The sequence below is a fragment of the Cervus canadensis genome, chromosome X (assembly GCF_019320065.1).
Source record: "Cervus canadensis isolate Bull #8, Minnesota chromosome X, ASM1932006v1, whole genome shotgun sequence".
NCBI classification, from domain to species: domain Eukaryota; kingdom Metazoa; phylum Chordata; class Mammalia; order Artiodactyla; family Cervidae; genus Cervus; species Cervus canadensis.
The window spans coordinates 16,392,153-16,409,867 of NC_057419.1; the positions used below are offsets into that span (position 1 = coordinate 16,392,153).

The following is a 17,715-nucleotide window of genomic DNA, read 5'->3' on the forward strand; positions in this document are numbered from 1 at the left end:
TGATATGTCTGTGGGCTTCCCTGGTGGCTCAGTGGTAAAGAATCTGCCTCCCAATGCAGGAGATGCAGATTCGATCTCTGGGTCAAATAGATCCCCTGGAGGAGGACATTTAACGTGATATACTCTGCATGTAAGTTAAATAAGCAGGGTGACAATATACAGCCTTGACGTATTCTTTTCCCAATTTGAAACCAGTCAGTTGTTCCACGTCTGGTTCTAACTGTTGCTTCTTGACCTGCATAAAGGTTTCTCAGGAGGTAGGTCAGGTTGTCTGGTATTCCCTTCTCTTTCAGAATTTTCCACAGTTTGATTCACACAGTCAGAGGCTTTAGCTCCTTATGGACACCCAAATAAGGGCAAATGTTAATGGACCCTAGTGAGAGCTGACAAGGATCAGAGGGAAAGGTAAAACAGAAGCTGCTGCCCAGGCCAGTTCAACAAAAGAAAGAATGATCTAACTCTTGAGCTGGCTGATACTCACGGTCAGAGACGTCATCGGGCCACCTGACTGCTGATGGCCCCGCATACAGGCTGTGATAGCTACGGGAGCCTGAGGCTCAGGACCTCTCTTCAAACAGGCATGATGCCTGGGGCTTCAAGAGTCTGGTATTCCAACAGTGTTTCCCGTGACAATTTCTGGAGGTGTTTCAGAAATCTGGCTTGAGAAATCCTGACTGGAGATGTGAGGTTTTGTTTCATTGCACAATTTCACCAGAGTGGAGGTAGTTTCCATGATGGACCATTGTACACAGTATTCATTGGCTCCTTTATAAACAAACTGCGCTACAATTAACACCTTTCCTCCAGCACCTTCCTATCCCTATTTCTGAAAAGTTCTGCCTTTGATCCATCTTTCCAGGAAGTATAAGACCTGATGATCAAAAGAACAACAGTCTCAAGGTTATACTTCTGTTTTACCTTTACTTTCAAGTGAGGAAAAAAGAATTTATCAACTTTAATCTAGGGATACCTTTTTGGTGAGGAAAAAAACCCAGCTTTGCAAACAGTATCAGCCAACTGGTTCACAAAACCAATTTCAGTAACTTGTATGCCTGCAGTACCATCATGTTATTGGTTTGCTTCTCGGAAAACTTCCCACTTTTTGTCTATTTCAGTAGTTTGGAATGGGTCAAGGTAACTTCTTTAACTCCAGGTGGAGAGATAAAGCAATCTAACACCAGTGAAACATAAAAAAGGCCAGGGGAAAGAAGAAAGACACACAGGCGTGTTTTCTGGTCTGCAATCCATGAGGGGCTCCTGTGGAATCCAACTTGGCTTGGACTATCCACGAGTCTGGAGAGTATGCCCCAAACTCATCTTGCAGCTCAGGGTGGTGGAAGTCCCTGAAAAACCTTAGCTCTTCCTCCTACTCCACAACCTGGTTTGGGATTAATCTACATGATTTTCCTGAAAATGACAAAAGTAGCACTTGTCCCTGAAGGGACATGCGAGGCTGTCATTTTCACTGGTGCAAAAAAGGGATGACCCCCACACCAACCAATGACAGAGTGGCTACTAAGCACCTCGAAACAGACGGAAAGAAAGTCTGTGTTTCTCCACTTTATATAACCAGATAAAAGTTAGCCCATCTGAAGGAAATGCAGACTTTGGATTCCAAATATTTACTGCACTGGCACTAGATTTAGAGTAGAACTGAGATGCTGACAATGACTCAGGAAAAACAAGGATTTGATCAGTTACATGTTTATATAGAACTTTATTAGTGATCTGTATTTTTAAAAGAGCCAGGTGATAAAACACAGCATAAGAAAAAAGACCTATTAATCATTTTCAAGGTAAAATAAGTACATGAGGTCTTACTTCAAACTGGAAAGTATATCTAAAGCCCCAAGACAGAGTTGGGGGAAGTATTGGTTCTGGCCACCACAGTGGCACTTAAAATGCAAATAGTACTCTGTCCTTCTCCCCCTCAGTACATGTGAATGCAAGGAGCTATTCTTGGTAATCCTTGACATTTCTGTCAATATGTCATCCGCATGGTGACATTTGGGAGGTTTGTGATATTGGAGGCGGTGGGGGGGGGAGGCTTGCCTCTGGCGTCTTGGCTCTTTGTACTGAGATTACTGAGATGGCAATCGTGGTTGACCTGGGTCGGATCAATCAGAATGATCTATGTGAGATGCCTTCCAAAGCAGTCAGTCCATCCATGACCTGGCGCCGCCAGGTCGACTACGTGCCTTTCCTGAGGCAGAGTCACAATGTGAAAGAATTCCACAGAGCTGGCCGCCGTGGGCTTCAGCCTCATCATTTTAGATCTCAAACCACCCAGCCATTAGAAAGTAACTATCCACCTCTTTTTTTTTTTTTGAAGTAACAATAATTCATTTCTAAACCCAAGAATTGACAATATTATATGGGCATTCCAAAACTATATGTAAATCTTCTTTAAAGACATACTCTTTGAAAATGCACCACTTGACTGCTAAAATAATAGGAATGAAACACAGCTGCTGCACAGCAGTTCCTGGTCCATGGCATTCCTCACAGCCCTGTTGGCAAAGCTGGTACAAGCCAGGCAAAAGGCCCAGCTCCCCTGTGCTAATGCTGGCAGCTACTCTTCATCGATGGGGGCTACTCCTCACTGTGGTCCATGGGCTTCTCATTGCAGTGGCTTCTCTTGTTGCAGAGCACAGGCTCTAAGTGTGTGAACTCGGTGACTGTAGCTCATGAGCTCTAGAGCATAGGCTCAGTACTTGTGGCACATGGGCTTAGTTGCTCCACCGCATGTGGGACCTTCCCGCAGCAGGGAACGAACCCATGTCCCCTGCACTGGCAGGTGGATTCTTAACCACTGGACCACCAGGGAAGCCCAACTTCACCTATTCTTAATACCTGTCCAATGTTAAGTGTCTACTAATTATGGAACAAGATCTCACCATGTGATGTGAATCTGTAAAACCTCTAACATCACCGAATATTACAAAGACCAAATTCCACAACATGACATCTCTACGTGGAAATCAATATTTCTGTACATATTTGGGGTGTTTTCAGATCTGTATCCAAGCTAACACAACTACAATGAAAGCTGAAGATCTAAGAGCTTTGGTGGTGTTAACACAGTATACAAACAAGCATGATGTCGATCACCAGTCAGCAAACTAGGTTCCAAGGGCCAAACCCAGCGCCTGCCTCGTTTCTCTGTAAATAAGTTTTTATCGACCACAGTCAGGCACATCCACATTTAGGCATTGCCTATGACTGTTTTTGGGCTTCCCGGGTGGCTCAAACAGTAAAGAACCTGCCTGCCAATGCACGAGATGTAAGAGACACAGGTTCGATCCCTGGGTGGGGAAGAGCCCCAGGAGGAAGAAGTCACAACCCACTCCAGTATTCTAGCCTGGAGAATCCCATGGACAGAGGAACCTGGCGGGCTACAGTCCACGGGGTCACAAAGAGTCAGACACAAATGAAGTGACCTAGCATGCACACGTGACTGCTTTTTAGCTACAAAAGCAGAGCTGAGCAGTTGCAACAGTGACTCTAACACCGGCCAAGCCTAAAGTATTTACTACCTAGCCCCTCTTTTCCTTTTTATTTTGTATTGGGGTATAGCCGATTAACAATGCTGTGATAGTTTCAAGTGGACAGTGAAGGAACTCGGCCATACATATACACGTATCCATTCTCCCCCGATACTACCTAGCCCTGTACCCACAAAGCTTGATGGCTCTGTACTAACCTCTTTGTAACATTTCATTTCAGTACCTTGACGTTCCCAGCCACAAAACCAAGGGAATGCAAAGAACAGCTCCAAGTAGAGAGAAAAAAGTTATCATGCACTCTTTGAGCACTTGTCCTTACTCCAGTGGGTCACCAGGGGTACATAAGGAGAAGAAAACGAAGCAAGCAACTCAGAAGCAGAAGTGACATAATGGAGGGAGGAAATTTTGATGGGCAGGAAAGAAAAGTTGAAGAATCACTAAGCTGAATGACTACTTATTCAGTATGACCACAAAAACAATTAAAATGTGAGTGTCTACTACACACTAGACATTGACCTTAGTGTCCCCATTTCTGAAAAAAGAAACCACAAGGTTCAGAGACTCCAAATACTGCCTTAGGGCACACATGAAACAATAGGGCCTTGAGTCAAACTCAAGACCATCCATGCCTAAAATCAAGGCTAACCACGTCTGAGTGGTCTCTGTGGTTATTGGTACATTCCAAGAACATACGATTATCCATGTTCATGCATACAAATCTTAACTATCAAGAAAATGTTACATTGTTGTAAATCCAAGGAGAAATAAGAAGCATATAATACAGTTTTAAGATGTTCTTTCAAAAACATGTGAAAGATAAAAATGCTGATCTCCAAAGTGCCAAGTATCAATTGGTCCTTTATCCACAAATTTCATTTCACCCCAAAGACTGCTACATAATCACATATCACATCAACTTTTCTAAAACGGACAGCAGTGCTAGTAAGTCTTTCTGTAAGATAAATCCCTCTGAATGAAAGAGTCAGTTGCCTTCATGAAATCAACTATACTTTTAACCTAGTAAAATCAGGCTGTTGCTGGTGGTACTCTTCCCTTACAGTCAGTCAAACTCCTGGGCAATGTTAACATGTGGCTTCTTGGTAAGTGTCTGGAGTCACTGTATGAACATTTTGAGAAAACCAGAAGCCTTCTGTATGGTTAGAGGCTACCAGCCTAATTTACGTAGCCTGGTCTGTTCAACTACTAAGACAAGGCAACAACCTGAATTTAAAAATAAGACCACTTTAAAAGAATTTTACAAACAACTTGATTGTGGTAACATCTATGAATCCTAAAATCATCCCATTTTATGTGCAATTTCAATTATATTTAGTAAATTTACTTAGATGTGCAACATTAGGACATTTTAGAACATTTCCATCACCTCAATCATACCCTTGGTTCCCATTCCCCCTTCCTAACTCCACCCCCAGGCAACCACTAATCCACTAGGATGGATTTGCCTTTCTGGACATCATGGATCAGTAGCTGTGGGGTCCCAGGGGGTCTTTCTGTGACTCCAGGTCTGTGAAGGGGGTAAGGGAAGGTGGAAAGCAGCTGTGAGCAAGCACAGATATGCACGCACACAATTCACAATTCCCATAACTGGCCTTTAAAGACCATGCAAGTTCATAGAGCACAGATGGGGGAACAGGGCGCTTGCTTACATAGCAACACAAAAGAATGAGAGTCCCATATCTGAATTCTCCCAAGAACTAAAACTTTTTGTACCTTGAAACCTTAGTTTCTTTTCTTCCCCCCACGCTTTTAAACTTTGTATTTTGTACTGGGGTATATGACAAGCAACCAGGGTTTAATCCCTGGGTCAGGAAGATATCCTGGAAAAGGGAATGGCTACCCACTCCAGTATTCTTCCCTACAGAATTCCATGGACAGAGGAGCCTGGCAGGCTACAATCCATACAGGATCGCAAAGAGTCAGACACGACTGAATGACTAGCACTTTCACTCACTCTCTTCAGCCACCACAAAGTTGAATATCTGCATATAACTTATGGTCAGACCTGTGTATCCACAGTTCTGTGCTATAGTGTTCACTACTGAAAAAAAAATCTGATGGACTGATACACTCCACACCCAAGTTGTTTAAGGGTCAACTGTAATCTTAATAGGCATGTTGTTTAAATAATCTAAACTTGCCTTGGCTGTCTTATGACAGTTAGATGCAGCATCCTAGGCGCAGGTGGGGGAGGAAAGAAGTCTCTACTGAGAGGGTTCCTGTGAGAAAAGGGTCCCTCACTGGGTTTTATGATTCTGAGCACCTTTTCTCTGGTTGGTTAGACTTCCTGCTGGGGTCTTCCTATCCTGTGTCTCCTGCCCCACCCTTGTCCACCCAACCCCTAGTAACTAATAGTTACCTTGATTAGACCCAGTATTCTCCTAAGATGAGAGGTCCACAAATGGTTTTCTATCAAGGGCCAGACAGTAAATATTTCCAGTTCTGCAGGCCATATGGTCTCTGTCCAGAGACTCAACTTTATCCTTAAAGGGCAAAAGCCGCCACAGACAATAATCATGTGAGTGTGGCTGTGCTCCAATAAAACTTTATCTATAGACACAGACTTGAAATCTCCATCACTTTCATGAAATATAACTCTTCTTTTGATTCTTTCTCAACCAATTAAAAACGGAAATCCCATTCTTATCTGGCAGGCTGTATAAAAAACAGGTGGCCAGCCAGATTCAGCTTGTAGGCTGCTGTTTGCCAACCCCTGTCCTAAGACCTCCCCGGAGCAGCATCAGTTCAGCAACTGACAACAAGGCTTGTTGTCCTCGTACATGTAAGAGAATCCACCCACAAGGAACTTCAGGGACTTGTTAGGGGGCAGGTGAAGGCACAGGAGTGTACTTGGACCCTCGAGATTCTCTGACTTCAAGGCTGACCATCTTCCCCCCATTCACTGCCACCGCCACCAACCCTGGCAGCAGGCTGGTAACCGCTGCGTTGCTGGCCTATTATTTTCTATAGGTCCTTCCTGTTTCCCCAGCTGCATTTGCATCACCTTGAGGAAAAGGGCTAGGATACATTAATTACATGTTATCTTCCATCACCAGGGGCTTCCCTGGTGGCTCAGACGGTAAAGAATCTGCCTGCAATGTAAGAGACCCCAGGTCAATGCCTGGGTAGGGAAGATCCCCTTGATAAGGGAATGGCAACCCACTCCAGTATTCTTGCCTGGAGAACTCCATGGACAGAGGAGCCTGGCGGGATACCGTCCATGGAGTCGCAAAGAGTCAAACATGACTGAGCGACTAACACTTTTCATCCTCCATCTCACAGGGCACATCTAGATTATTAAAATTCCTACCATATGCTCGTTTATGGCCACTTATTTCTAATTTTAAAAAGAAACGTGAAATATTTTAGACTCTCTCTTTCTCAGAGTAACAAACTAAAACCTAAATTAAGGTGCTCTTTTCTTTGACTCTTGATTGATTTTTCTTAAAGGGTGACAGCAGCTCCTGTGGGCAAAGTTTACCTGGCAGCCCTCAGGATCACAGGACGGTGTGTCCTCTGCATTAAGCCAAAAGCAAAAGCACAAAACCAGGTCCCTACGATGTGGAGGAACCTCACTAATATTAGGCAAGGTGAGAAAAGCCTGACATAAGAGGCCATGTAGACAGAATTAAATAGAGATGATTTTACCCGTATGAAAAGCCCAGAACAGGTAAATCTGGAGATAGGAAGTAGACTGGTGGCTTGGTGGTTGCCAGGGCTGGGGGAGGAGGGATGGGGAGCCACTGCTTCATGGCCACAAGGTTTCCTTCTAGGGTGATGGAAATGTTCTGGAACTGCATAGAAGGGGTGGCTATACAACACTGGTGATATACCAAATGCCACTGAGTAATTTATTTTAAAATGAGTTATTTTGTTTTGTGAACTCTACCTCAATAAAAACAAGTTTTATTAGAGCATGGCCGTAGACCTGTACAATCTGATGGTGGAAAGAGCACCCAGACATAGTGTTAAATGAAAACGGCAAGACATAGAAAAAAAAATTTTTTTTGACAGCAAGATTGCATTTATGTAAACTTCTGAAACAAAGATCTGGGCTTCTGCACATACACTTAGGCACAGGTGGAGAAAAGGCCACACAGAAAGCTATTATCATCATGCTGCTCTACGGGGGGGGCGGGGGGCAGCTGGGGAGTTTCTCATGTTCTGCATATTTCTACATTGTGTCATTCCAATAAGGCAGGAAGGAATGCTTCAGTGGGTCCCCCATGTCATAGAAAACCACCCCAAGGTCCCTGCGGGCCTGCACATTTTATTAAAGGGCAGGCATGCACACCTGTGTATCAGAGCACAGTGCCCAAAAAGCCTTGGGGGGAGGGGGGCTGGTCTGCAGGAGAGACGCGTGCACAGCTGTTTGCAAAGAAAAACTCCATCAGGCAGCTCTTTGGTCACTAGGATGTCAAGCAATTAATTTCTACCAAGTTTTTCGCTCCTTTGGCATTGAAGTTGATCCATCCCACGAAGTGCGTTAAGTTTCATAAATGAGTACCGCAGGCCTCAGAAGGGCCTATGTCAGGCCAGCACACCCCCTCCTACCACCACCCTTTACAATCTTTCCTTTTCTCTTCAAAGAGGGGCATTTCTGGAGAGGGGAATTGAGGGGAAGGGGCGAGGATGGCTGGCTGCAGCCAGACCATCCCTGGGCTGCTCTCTGAATGCCAGGCTCCCACCACCCCTTGGAGACTGGAGCCCTGGCGAAATGGCTAGAGTGCCACAGCCTGGTCCCTGACATGACAAGCAAGGTCCTGCAGTCGTGTGAGCAATGAGGCACAGGATGAGGGCACCTTCTCCTCCTTCAGAATGAGACAGATTATCATATTTGCCCAATTGGCAGAGAAAAATTTGTAAATGCACCCAAGTCCCCCAATTCTGTTAAACATCAGCACCTCTTATGCCTCACTTCTCCACTAGCCATGGGGCCACACCGTGACTTCTGACTGCACATTGTAATCTCCAGGAGAGCTTAAAACTCGGGGCTACCTGGCCCTGGTGTGGAGGCGCCCGCGTTCCTGAAGCTCCCAGCCAGCTCGAGACTCTGCACATCTCCAGCAGTGAAGCCGGCTCCCCATTCTCAAGGAGCCAAAACAAGCAGAAGACCAATGAGAACAGACAACAGCTGATCACAGCCAGTCTGAGAGCTCTTTTTTCATCCCCACCGAGTACACAAGGTCATGTTTATATTTTGACACTGTAAACAGAGGAATGGTCATTTTTCTGTGAGTAAAACAGCTAGGAGTTGACATTTGTGGAATTAAAGACACAGTTACTTCCTAGATCCTGCAAGGACACCTGGACAGGTGGGTTGCTCCAAGGCAGCAGCCCCACCAGGGAACAGGATTTGGCAAGGAAAGGGAGTGGAGCACTGATCCAGGCTGCGATGCGGACAGATCTCGAAAACATGATGCCGAGTGAGATAAGCCAGACACAGGAGTCCGCAGACTGCATGACTCCACGTACACGAAATGTCTAGAATAGACAAATCTGGAGACAGAGAACAGACTCGTGTTGCCAAGAGATGGAGAGATAGGGAGTGACTATTAATGGGTACAGGCTTTCTCTCTGAGGCAATGAAACTATTCTGGAATCATACAGCAGTGGTGGTCACACAACCTTGTAAATGTATGAATAACCACTAAATGGCGCACTTTAAAATGTTACATTCTATGGTAGGTGAGGGCTTCCCTGGTGCCTCAAATGGTAAATAATCCACATGCAATGCAGGAGACATGGATTCAATCCCCCGGTCGGGAAGATCCCCTGCAGAAGGGCATGGCAACCCACTCCAGTATTCTGGCCTGGAGAATCCCATGGACAGAGGAGCCTGATGGGTTACAGTCCATGGGGTCACAAAGAGTTGGACACAACTTAGCATCTTCCTCAGGCCACCTGGCTCCCCGGCAGACACTTGGTCATATCTGAAGTCACTTTTGGTTTTGCCGTGCCTTGGAGAGGTGCGCTACTGGCAAGCACTCAGCAGAGAGACCAGAGATGCTGCAAACCTGCCCAGGTGTCCTGCTAACTATCCTCCACTATGCAGGACAGTCCAACAATAAAGAATTACCCACCCCTAAACATTCACAGACACAGGCTGGAGGAGATTCTTGAGAGTCCCTTGGACAGCAAGGAGATCAAACCAGTCAACCTTAAAGGAAATCAGTCCCAACTATTCTTTGGAAGGACTGATGCTGAAGCTGAAGTTCCAATACTTTGGCCACCTGATGTGAAGAACCGACTCATTGGAAAAGACCCTGAGGCTGGGAAAGACTGAAGGTGGGAGGAGAAGGGGACGACAGAGGATGAGATAGTTGGATGGCATCACCAACTCAATGGACATGAGTTTGAGCAAACTCCGGGAGTTGGTGATGGACAGGGAAACCCAGCATGCTATAGTCCACGGGGTCACAAAGAGTTGGACACAACTGAGCGACTGAACTGAACTGAGACATTTACAGTGCCAGGGCTCTGAAACCCCAGTCTAAAGTAACACCTGCTCAGTTTGGACACCCTTTAGGCCCCTGTCTATCAGCAATACAGCAGGCTGAAAGATCCCACTTGTTTCTCTACGTAACCAAGTCACTGAACATAACACCATCATCAACAATGGTGGAAAAAATAGTGATGGTTGATAGTGGGGTTAATAGGAGGCCTCCACCTCGCCCCCTGCTGAGTCCCAACTACTCCTAAGGTGTCAGCAAAAAAGGTTCCTTTGACACCCCCCACCTCCTGGTTTCCCCTGCCTTAATTCAAGCATTAGCTAAGTCCTGTACACTGCTTGTCTCCTTCACGATTTCTCTGACATAATCCTCAATTTTTCTAGTCCAAGAGCCCTGAATATCTCTAGCTCAGGTCCATCAGCATCTGTGAAAACCTCCAACAATTTCCGGCTGCCCTCTTCTCTCAGAAGTGCACCCTGTCCATCACGCATACGTAGCTAGCTCATCAAGCAGGACTTGGTGCCTCACATGACTGAAACTCCAGGCCCCAGGCACGAGGAACAGGACTCCTGGGGTGTTGTGAAGAGCCTGGGAGAAAAACAGATGTAAAATGCCTGGCCCAGCAACCCCTGAGCACCCAGGACACCTCAGCCCATGTGGCTCTTATCAAACAACACCAGTCTGACCAGACCCTTCCATTCTCTCTGGGAAAACAACACACAGGGTGCGGGAGTTTCCTACTGCTGCTGTAAGGAACTGCCACAAACCAGGCAGTTTAACACAACACACATTTACTGTCTCACAGTTCTGGAGGTCAGAAGTCAAAAATCAGTTTCATTCGGCCAATATTAAGGTGTTAGCAGGGCTGCGTTCCATCTGGAAGCGCGAAGGAAAAATACACCTCCTGGCTCTTCCGGATTCGAGAGGCCGCCTACATTCCTTGGCTCCTGGCCACACAGCTCCAACATCTGCTTCTGCTGTCGCATCTCCTTCTCTGACTCTGAGCCTTCTGCTTCCCTCTGGTCAGGACTCATCTGCTTACCCTAAGCCCAGCCAGATAATTCAGGATGATTACCTCATTTCAGGATTCTTAACTTAATCCCACCTACCAAGGACATTTCTGTGGGAAGGTAACTTATTAATCGATTTAGGAGACTAGGCCATGGACATCTTTGGAGCGCCATTCTTCTATCTGGCTGGGAAAGGCAGGGAGGAAGTCTGTTAAATATCAAACAACAATGAATATAAGATAAAAGTAACCGCAGGAATCGAACATAGCACAGGGGGCACATGGTTACCAAGCCAAGGGAGGGGAAGGTATAGACAGAAGATTTTGGTTCAAGTCTGGAGCCAGACAGACACCCCTCTTCGTTGGCTCTGGGAAGCAAGGTTACTAAGGCAAGCCCCTGGACTTCAGTTCTATCATCGTCCCAATGACGGCTTGCGCAGCCTTTGTCGGTTTTCAGTGACAGTGCCTTGGAGTGTGTGGCCCACAAGCAGTACCCCTCGTATGTCCTAAGACCCAAGGGACCCCAGCGGGGAGAAAGCAGGAGGCAGGGAGAACACAGTGAGGCCTCAGGGTAAACAGAATACAAGCACATGTGAGCCCCACGGAGGCAGCACCTGTCTGCTGGTACTCGCCACTGGTGCTTCCTGGACCTGGAAGGGTGCCTGAGATGGGGAGGCTGTGCAACAGTTAATGAATGAATGGACAGATTAGCCAACAAACAAATGAAGAGAGGCAGGATGCCTCAAATTGAATAGGGACAGGGCAGAGGGGTGGTGTCTGTGACAGAGCATTGGATCATGGTCAGAAGATTCGGCTCAAGTCCCAATTCCTCCCACAGTGGGTGGGACGTACCCCTTGGCTATGGCCCTCACATGCAAGATGAAGAGAGGAAAGAGGCCATCCTGGCTCTTTTAAGCCCAAAGCTGGAGGAGTCAAGCTCCACGTGGTCTTGCCTGAGCCTGACCGGCCTAACACAAAGACTCTGGGTCAGTCAAGCTAACCAGTTCCCATCCTTATTCCAAACACGTCAAGCTAACCAGTTCCCATCCTTATTCCAAACACCTAGCACTTCCTTGTCCGCAGCATTCTTCTCATCCCCAATGCTAAGGAAGCATGAGATATACTAGGAGACAATGGACAAAGATAAAGAACCCCCAGGCTCTAGTAAGCCACCTCCTTTTCTCAGAAGCCACCACCTTCTGCTGAGGGTGTCTGGCAACCATCACTGTCTACATTTTCTGGGTCTCCCATCTCCCAGACAAACCTGGTCTCCATCCACTATCCTAGCACACAGGAAGCCAAGAACCTATAAATATTACTTCATTTGACTGGATTTAAATGAGAATAGCTGAACTCAGGAAATTTTAGCTCTGCTTTTATTCCATCAAATTAATTTTACTTAATTCACTGGAAAGGCAGCCAAATAGCAAAAGGACCTGGGCAAGAAGAGCTCACTGGGCTCAAGTGTTAAAGTGACCTTTTAACACGTCACTTGACCCACGGGTTTCTGCAGTAGAACCTACGGGAGAAGGGGAAACACAATTTCCACTTCCAAAAGCAGAGCGAAAGGGAAGAAAAGGAAACTTAGAGATTTCTAAACATCCGGGAGCTATTTTTAGAAATGAATGACTTTTCCACTCACTTTTCTTAAAGAAAAAAAAGAAAGATATTAGACCAAGAACAAATCAAGAAATGGTTGTTGATAATCTAAAAGGAAGAAGATTCTTACAGAAGTCCACTCTTTATGGCTTTAAAAGCAAGACACTCCTCTATGTATATACAAACACACACATACACACACACACACACACACCCACACCCCTATAATCTTAAAGAATGAAAAATGGAAAAATCATTATTTATCACAAAGTTGATAATAATCCCAAAATAGACCCTGTGGGATAAATTGAGTTGACTGCATGCTCAGCCGTGCCCAACTCTTTGCAATCCCATGGACTGTAGCCTGTGAGGCTCCTCTGTCCATGGGATTTCCCAGACAAGAACACTGGAGTGGGTTGTCATTTCCTTCTCTAAGGGATCTTCCCAACACAGAGATCGAACCCATGTCTCCTGTGTCTCCTGGATTGCAGGCGGATTCTTTACTGCTGAGCCATCAGGGAAGCCCAAAATACAGTAAACCTCCTATTAATTAACACTGAATACAGGTTCTAAGAAGACAGCAATGGTGTCATCTGGACCTGTTATATGGGGCTTCAACCTGGCAAAATTCAAGAACCATGGATTGTTTTCTCTTAAAGCAATAACCTGTTCAAAGGACTTTTGATATATCACAGGATTTCTCCATGTGGCGCAGGTCAAACCCCAGCTAGTGAACAAATGGATCCCTAAAAGCTTTTGTCATGATATAATCTGGGCCTGCCACCATCATCCTGATCGTTTATACTCTGCTTTGATCTCAAATGCACTATGTCCACCACTCTTAAAGTGCCTGAGGTTGGCATTTCCAGTAATGTACAGTCCCAACTGAGCTATGGAAAACAGAACAGTAAGTTTCAACCACTCAGTCCGTCTAAAGGTTAGTAACAACACAACCTCAAAAGAAGCAGACATATATACAACCATCAAAGGCACTGAATTTTTCCAAGAGAGGCAAAAAAGTTCTTCCCGTATTTTCCATCTAAATGGTAAATACCTTTTTATAAAGTCGCCATTGACCTCCAAGTTAATATATGTGGAATACATATGTGCCACTAATGTAAACCACACGCAACTCACCCACAGAAAACACCAGTCACAGAAATGGTGAATTAACTTTATTGACTGGTTGATTTGATTTTTTTGGTTTCACCGTGCAGCATGTGGAATTTTAGTTCCCCGACCAGGAATCAAACCCGTGCATTGGGAACAAGGAGTCTTAATCACTGGACTGCCAGGAAGTTCCAACTGTTTATTTTTAAACAAAGTTTTGGGGTATGACTCCCAGAAAACTATGAAAATTATATGCACAGTATTGATCTGCAGAGATAGTGAATTTAAACCTACAGTGAGTTCAGAATCCAACTAAAAAAATTCTGTTTTGATGTATACTACCATATGTGAAACAGATCGCCAGTCCAGGTTTGATGTATGAGACAGGGTGCTCAGGGCTGGTGCACTGGGATGACCCTGAGAGATGGGATGGGGGTTCAGGATGGGGAACACATGTACACCCATGGCTGATTCATGTCAATGTATGGCAAAAACCACTACAATATTGTAAAGTAATTAGCCTCCATTTAAAATAAATTAATTTTAAAAAATTAAAAAATTCTGTTTTGAAAATACTGAAAATTTTTTTACACATCTGTAAAGATATTTCCCTAGGTTTGCAACCTCTTTGTTGTAATGTGAAAAAGAAAGTACAGCTACAATAATTCACCAACATGCCCTGAGCTGGCAATATAAATGCTGTTAGACACAACACTGAATGGAATTATTGTACAACTCTAGAAGAGTTTGTTCACAACCCTTGGCCCTCGGTTACCTTGCTTACAGCAGCATATTTTATGCTATTACAGCTTTCATAAATTATATACGAAATGCTTTCAGTCAGCAAGAATCTTCACCTAACCGACTACATTCATCTATTTCTCCATAATTTCATTGTCTTTAAGAACCTATTTCTTTGCCTCTTCTGACAGTTCTCCATTTGGAAGCTGTTTGGGGAAAGTCTTCATTTCTTGAATACCGTTTTTTGGTCATGTGAATCAAACTCGACTCAAAAAGGGTTTTAAGTGTCAGATGCACAAGGAGAAAATGCTGTGCTCCAACACACAATTTTTTCCATATCATAAAAATCAATCACAACCTTAAAGGATAACCAGTCACTAATAAAAATCGGCAGGGCTCTGTTTTGAAAGAAGAAAGAGAATGACTATTACAGCATTTACACCCTTCCGTAGACTCCACTTAAATGTTTGTGGCTTGCTGAACATTCCATACATATTTCGGGCAAGGTATTATGGGAGCTGAAGTGCAAGCTGTCCCCTACTGAATTTTCACTCACTATAAAAACAATGTCTCATAAAACTGTACACATGTTTTTACTTTACAAAAAAATGCAAAACATCCACTTTTGTTCACTCCATCGACGCTCTGAGCATTAGAAACTGGACTTTTTAAAAATTTGTAGCATGAGTGATGTCCGAAAAGGGTGACAATGTCATTCGGTAACACAGCTTTCTGGAAAGAGGAACGCAGGCAATGTGTATGAAATAAACAGAAAGGAAGTTTCTACCAGCTGTCTTTTGTGGGGTCAGCTCACCTATGTCTTGAATTGTGCCGATAAAATTGAAATTCTTGCATTTATAATTTTCCTCATGAATCTACACTTCAACGTGACCACAACTGTTTTATATTATCTTCATAAAATGGGTCTTCACCTTTTCTAAGCAAAACAGTTCTTTTAATTGGTTCATTTTCCAGTTGATTGGATTTTTAACAGCCATACAACATAGAAGGGCACCACATTTGAAGCAGTTCTACCAACTCCAGAACTTTCCAAGGCTTGATCAGACAGCTGCGGCTCTAGGCTTTAGATAAAATTATAATATGATCTCACCTGATTTTCAAAATAATGAAGCACCTTTTTAAGCCAATAAACTGTGCTATAATTTCTCTGAGTTTCTGAGTCCAGAAGTTGGCCAGGTTCAAAGAGAATGTTAGGGAACCATGAGCCTTTTGCCTTTCTTTGTCTTTCCCTATTTGAACCTAGAGAAATCTTCAAACAACAATTCAGCAGCTTCCCTCCCGAAAAGTTTATTTTCAAAGGCCAGTGCCATGTAGCGCTGCCTTTCCTGTGCAGGTAGGAGGATGTAAGAGCCTGTCACCACGCTGGGCCTTTTCAAGTCTTAAAATCATTTGGGAAGCTTGCAGTATTTCCTTTCTGGTACTCAGGCCCAACCTGGAGAGAAGCTGCTCCAGAAAGGACAAGATATCAGATAATCACTGGAATCCCTGGGTTTCAAGAGAATCCCAAAATGCCTCTCCCCAAAAGCAGCTGAACCACTGAAACCAACAGGCAATGGAACAAAAAGTTACCGAAAAAGTCATTACGTGAAACTTAATGGCAATCTAGCACTGCTTTCAGAAGCATCCGTTTTTCACTCCGGGGGATTCATTCACATGAATAATGAGACAACTGAAGGCTCTCTTCACATCTTGCACAGAAAGGAAACCTAAAATTCAACTCTTGTTTTCCCTTTATCCCAGAAGCATATGGGTCTAATCACAGTCCATTCTGGCCGCAGTACACAAGGCTTTTTCAACCAGAATTTGAAGTCACTTTCTAAGGCGCTGAAGAGTAACCACCCCAGTTTGATGGTTACTCCAAAGACTCTGAAGTGTCCCATCTGGCACAGTCTTCGCTGGAAGCTAGGCTGAAGCCGCCAGACAAGGAACCCACACCACGAGGCTGGGACGCACGGTTGTGCTACAAGATGACAGCTCATCTGGCCACCGCGGGGCTGAGGGGCGCCTGTGGGCCCACAGTCGGGGGCGGTGGGCCGCAGAGGCCCGGCAGGGATGGGCGAGACTGCGGCGGAAAAAGGAAGATGGCCATCCGTCAGCCCCTGGAGAGGAAATTCCAGGCGCCCAGCTCCCAGGCATCGGTCAGCGAGTGACGTGAGGGAACCAAGTCAGAGTGTCCGTCCCGCTGTGGAAGCCGGGGCTCCGCACACCAGGGGCTCGAGGCCGGGAGAGGGGGAGCCTCGATCTTCGACCAGGGTCCCGGGGGTGGGGGCGCCCGGACCTTCTCCGAGCCCGGAGGACGCACGATCTCCGCCCAGACCCCGGAGGCCCCCCGGGTCCTCGATCCTCTCCCTGGGCCCAAAGTATGGGTCGCCCTAACCCTGGCCCGCGCCCCCCTCCCCTTACCGGTCGCGGGGGTCGATCCACGACGTCTGGCGCGTGTTGTGGTCGATGTAGAAGACTCGGCCATCGTAGTCGCGCGCCTCCTCCCAGCCGGCAGGCAGCGGCAGCTCAGCGCTCTCCCGGGCCCGAGGCGGTGGCGGCGCGGAGGGCGCCGAGGGCGCGGGGGGCACGGGGGCCGCGGCGGGGGGCGCGGCCGGCGGCGGCTCCCGCGGGGGCTGCGCCGGCTGCGGTGGCTCCCGCGGGGCCTCGCGGGGTTGTCCCCGCCGCCGCCGCCGGCCGCCGCTCAGCCACGGCATGACGGCGCGGGCCCCGCCGCCGCCCGGCCGCCCCACGCGCGCCGCCTCGTCCGCCAGCACTAAGGCCCGGCGCTCAGGGCGCGGGGGCGGCCGCGGGGACCCGCCCGCCGCGCCCGGTGCATCCTCCGCCCGGCGCCCGCGCACCGGTGCCCGCTTGCCTCCTGTCGCCCGCCGCCCACTCGGCCCTGCGCTCCGCCTGCCTGCAGTGCCTGGATCACTCGGGTCGCCGCCGCGCGTGGAGTCACAGTCCCAGAGCTGCCGCAGCCGCTGCCGGCAGCCCCTCAGTTCCCGCGGCGCGCCCGGCCATCTTCGTTTCACAGCACCGCCTTAGGGGCGGGGCTACGCAGGCCCCGCCCTGTCGGTGGACCCGGCTCTCCCTCCACCCCTTCGTCCTCGGCGGCTCCTCCCCCGCTTGCTGCAAACCCTTCGATCTCCCTTGGCTGCTCCGCCTCCAATCTCCCTTGGGGGCTCCTTGGCTCTCGGCCCCTCCGGCCCCCACCCCCTCACCCCGGCCCGCTGCTTCTACTCCTCCTCCCCCGCCGGCTGCTCCGACCCTCCCAACG

General features: G+C 46.9%; 1 protein-coding gene across 4 annotated transcripts in view; it reads right to left on the minus strand.

The window, feature by feature from the left end:
* The window catches only part of WWC3 (WWC family member 3), a 109,317-nt gene extending 91,950 nt beyond the window's left edge, over positions 1–17,367 (minus strand). Inside the window, exon 1 of one of the 4 annotated variants that reach the window (XM_043459570.1) lies at positions 16,860–17,367. In XM_043459570.1, coding sequence (XP_043315505.1) covers positions 16,860–17,152 — 293 coding nt within the window. In that variant the 5' untranslated portion in view covers positions 17,153–17,367. The remainder of the gene's footprint in view (positions 1–16,859) is intronic. The other 3 variants (XM_043459571.1, XM_043459572.1, XM_043459573.1) reach the window with 3 other exon arrangements.
* Positions 17,368–17,715: the final 348 nt, after the last annotated feature.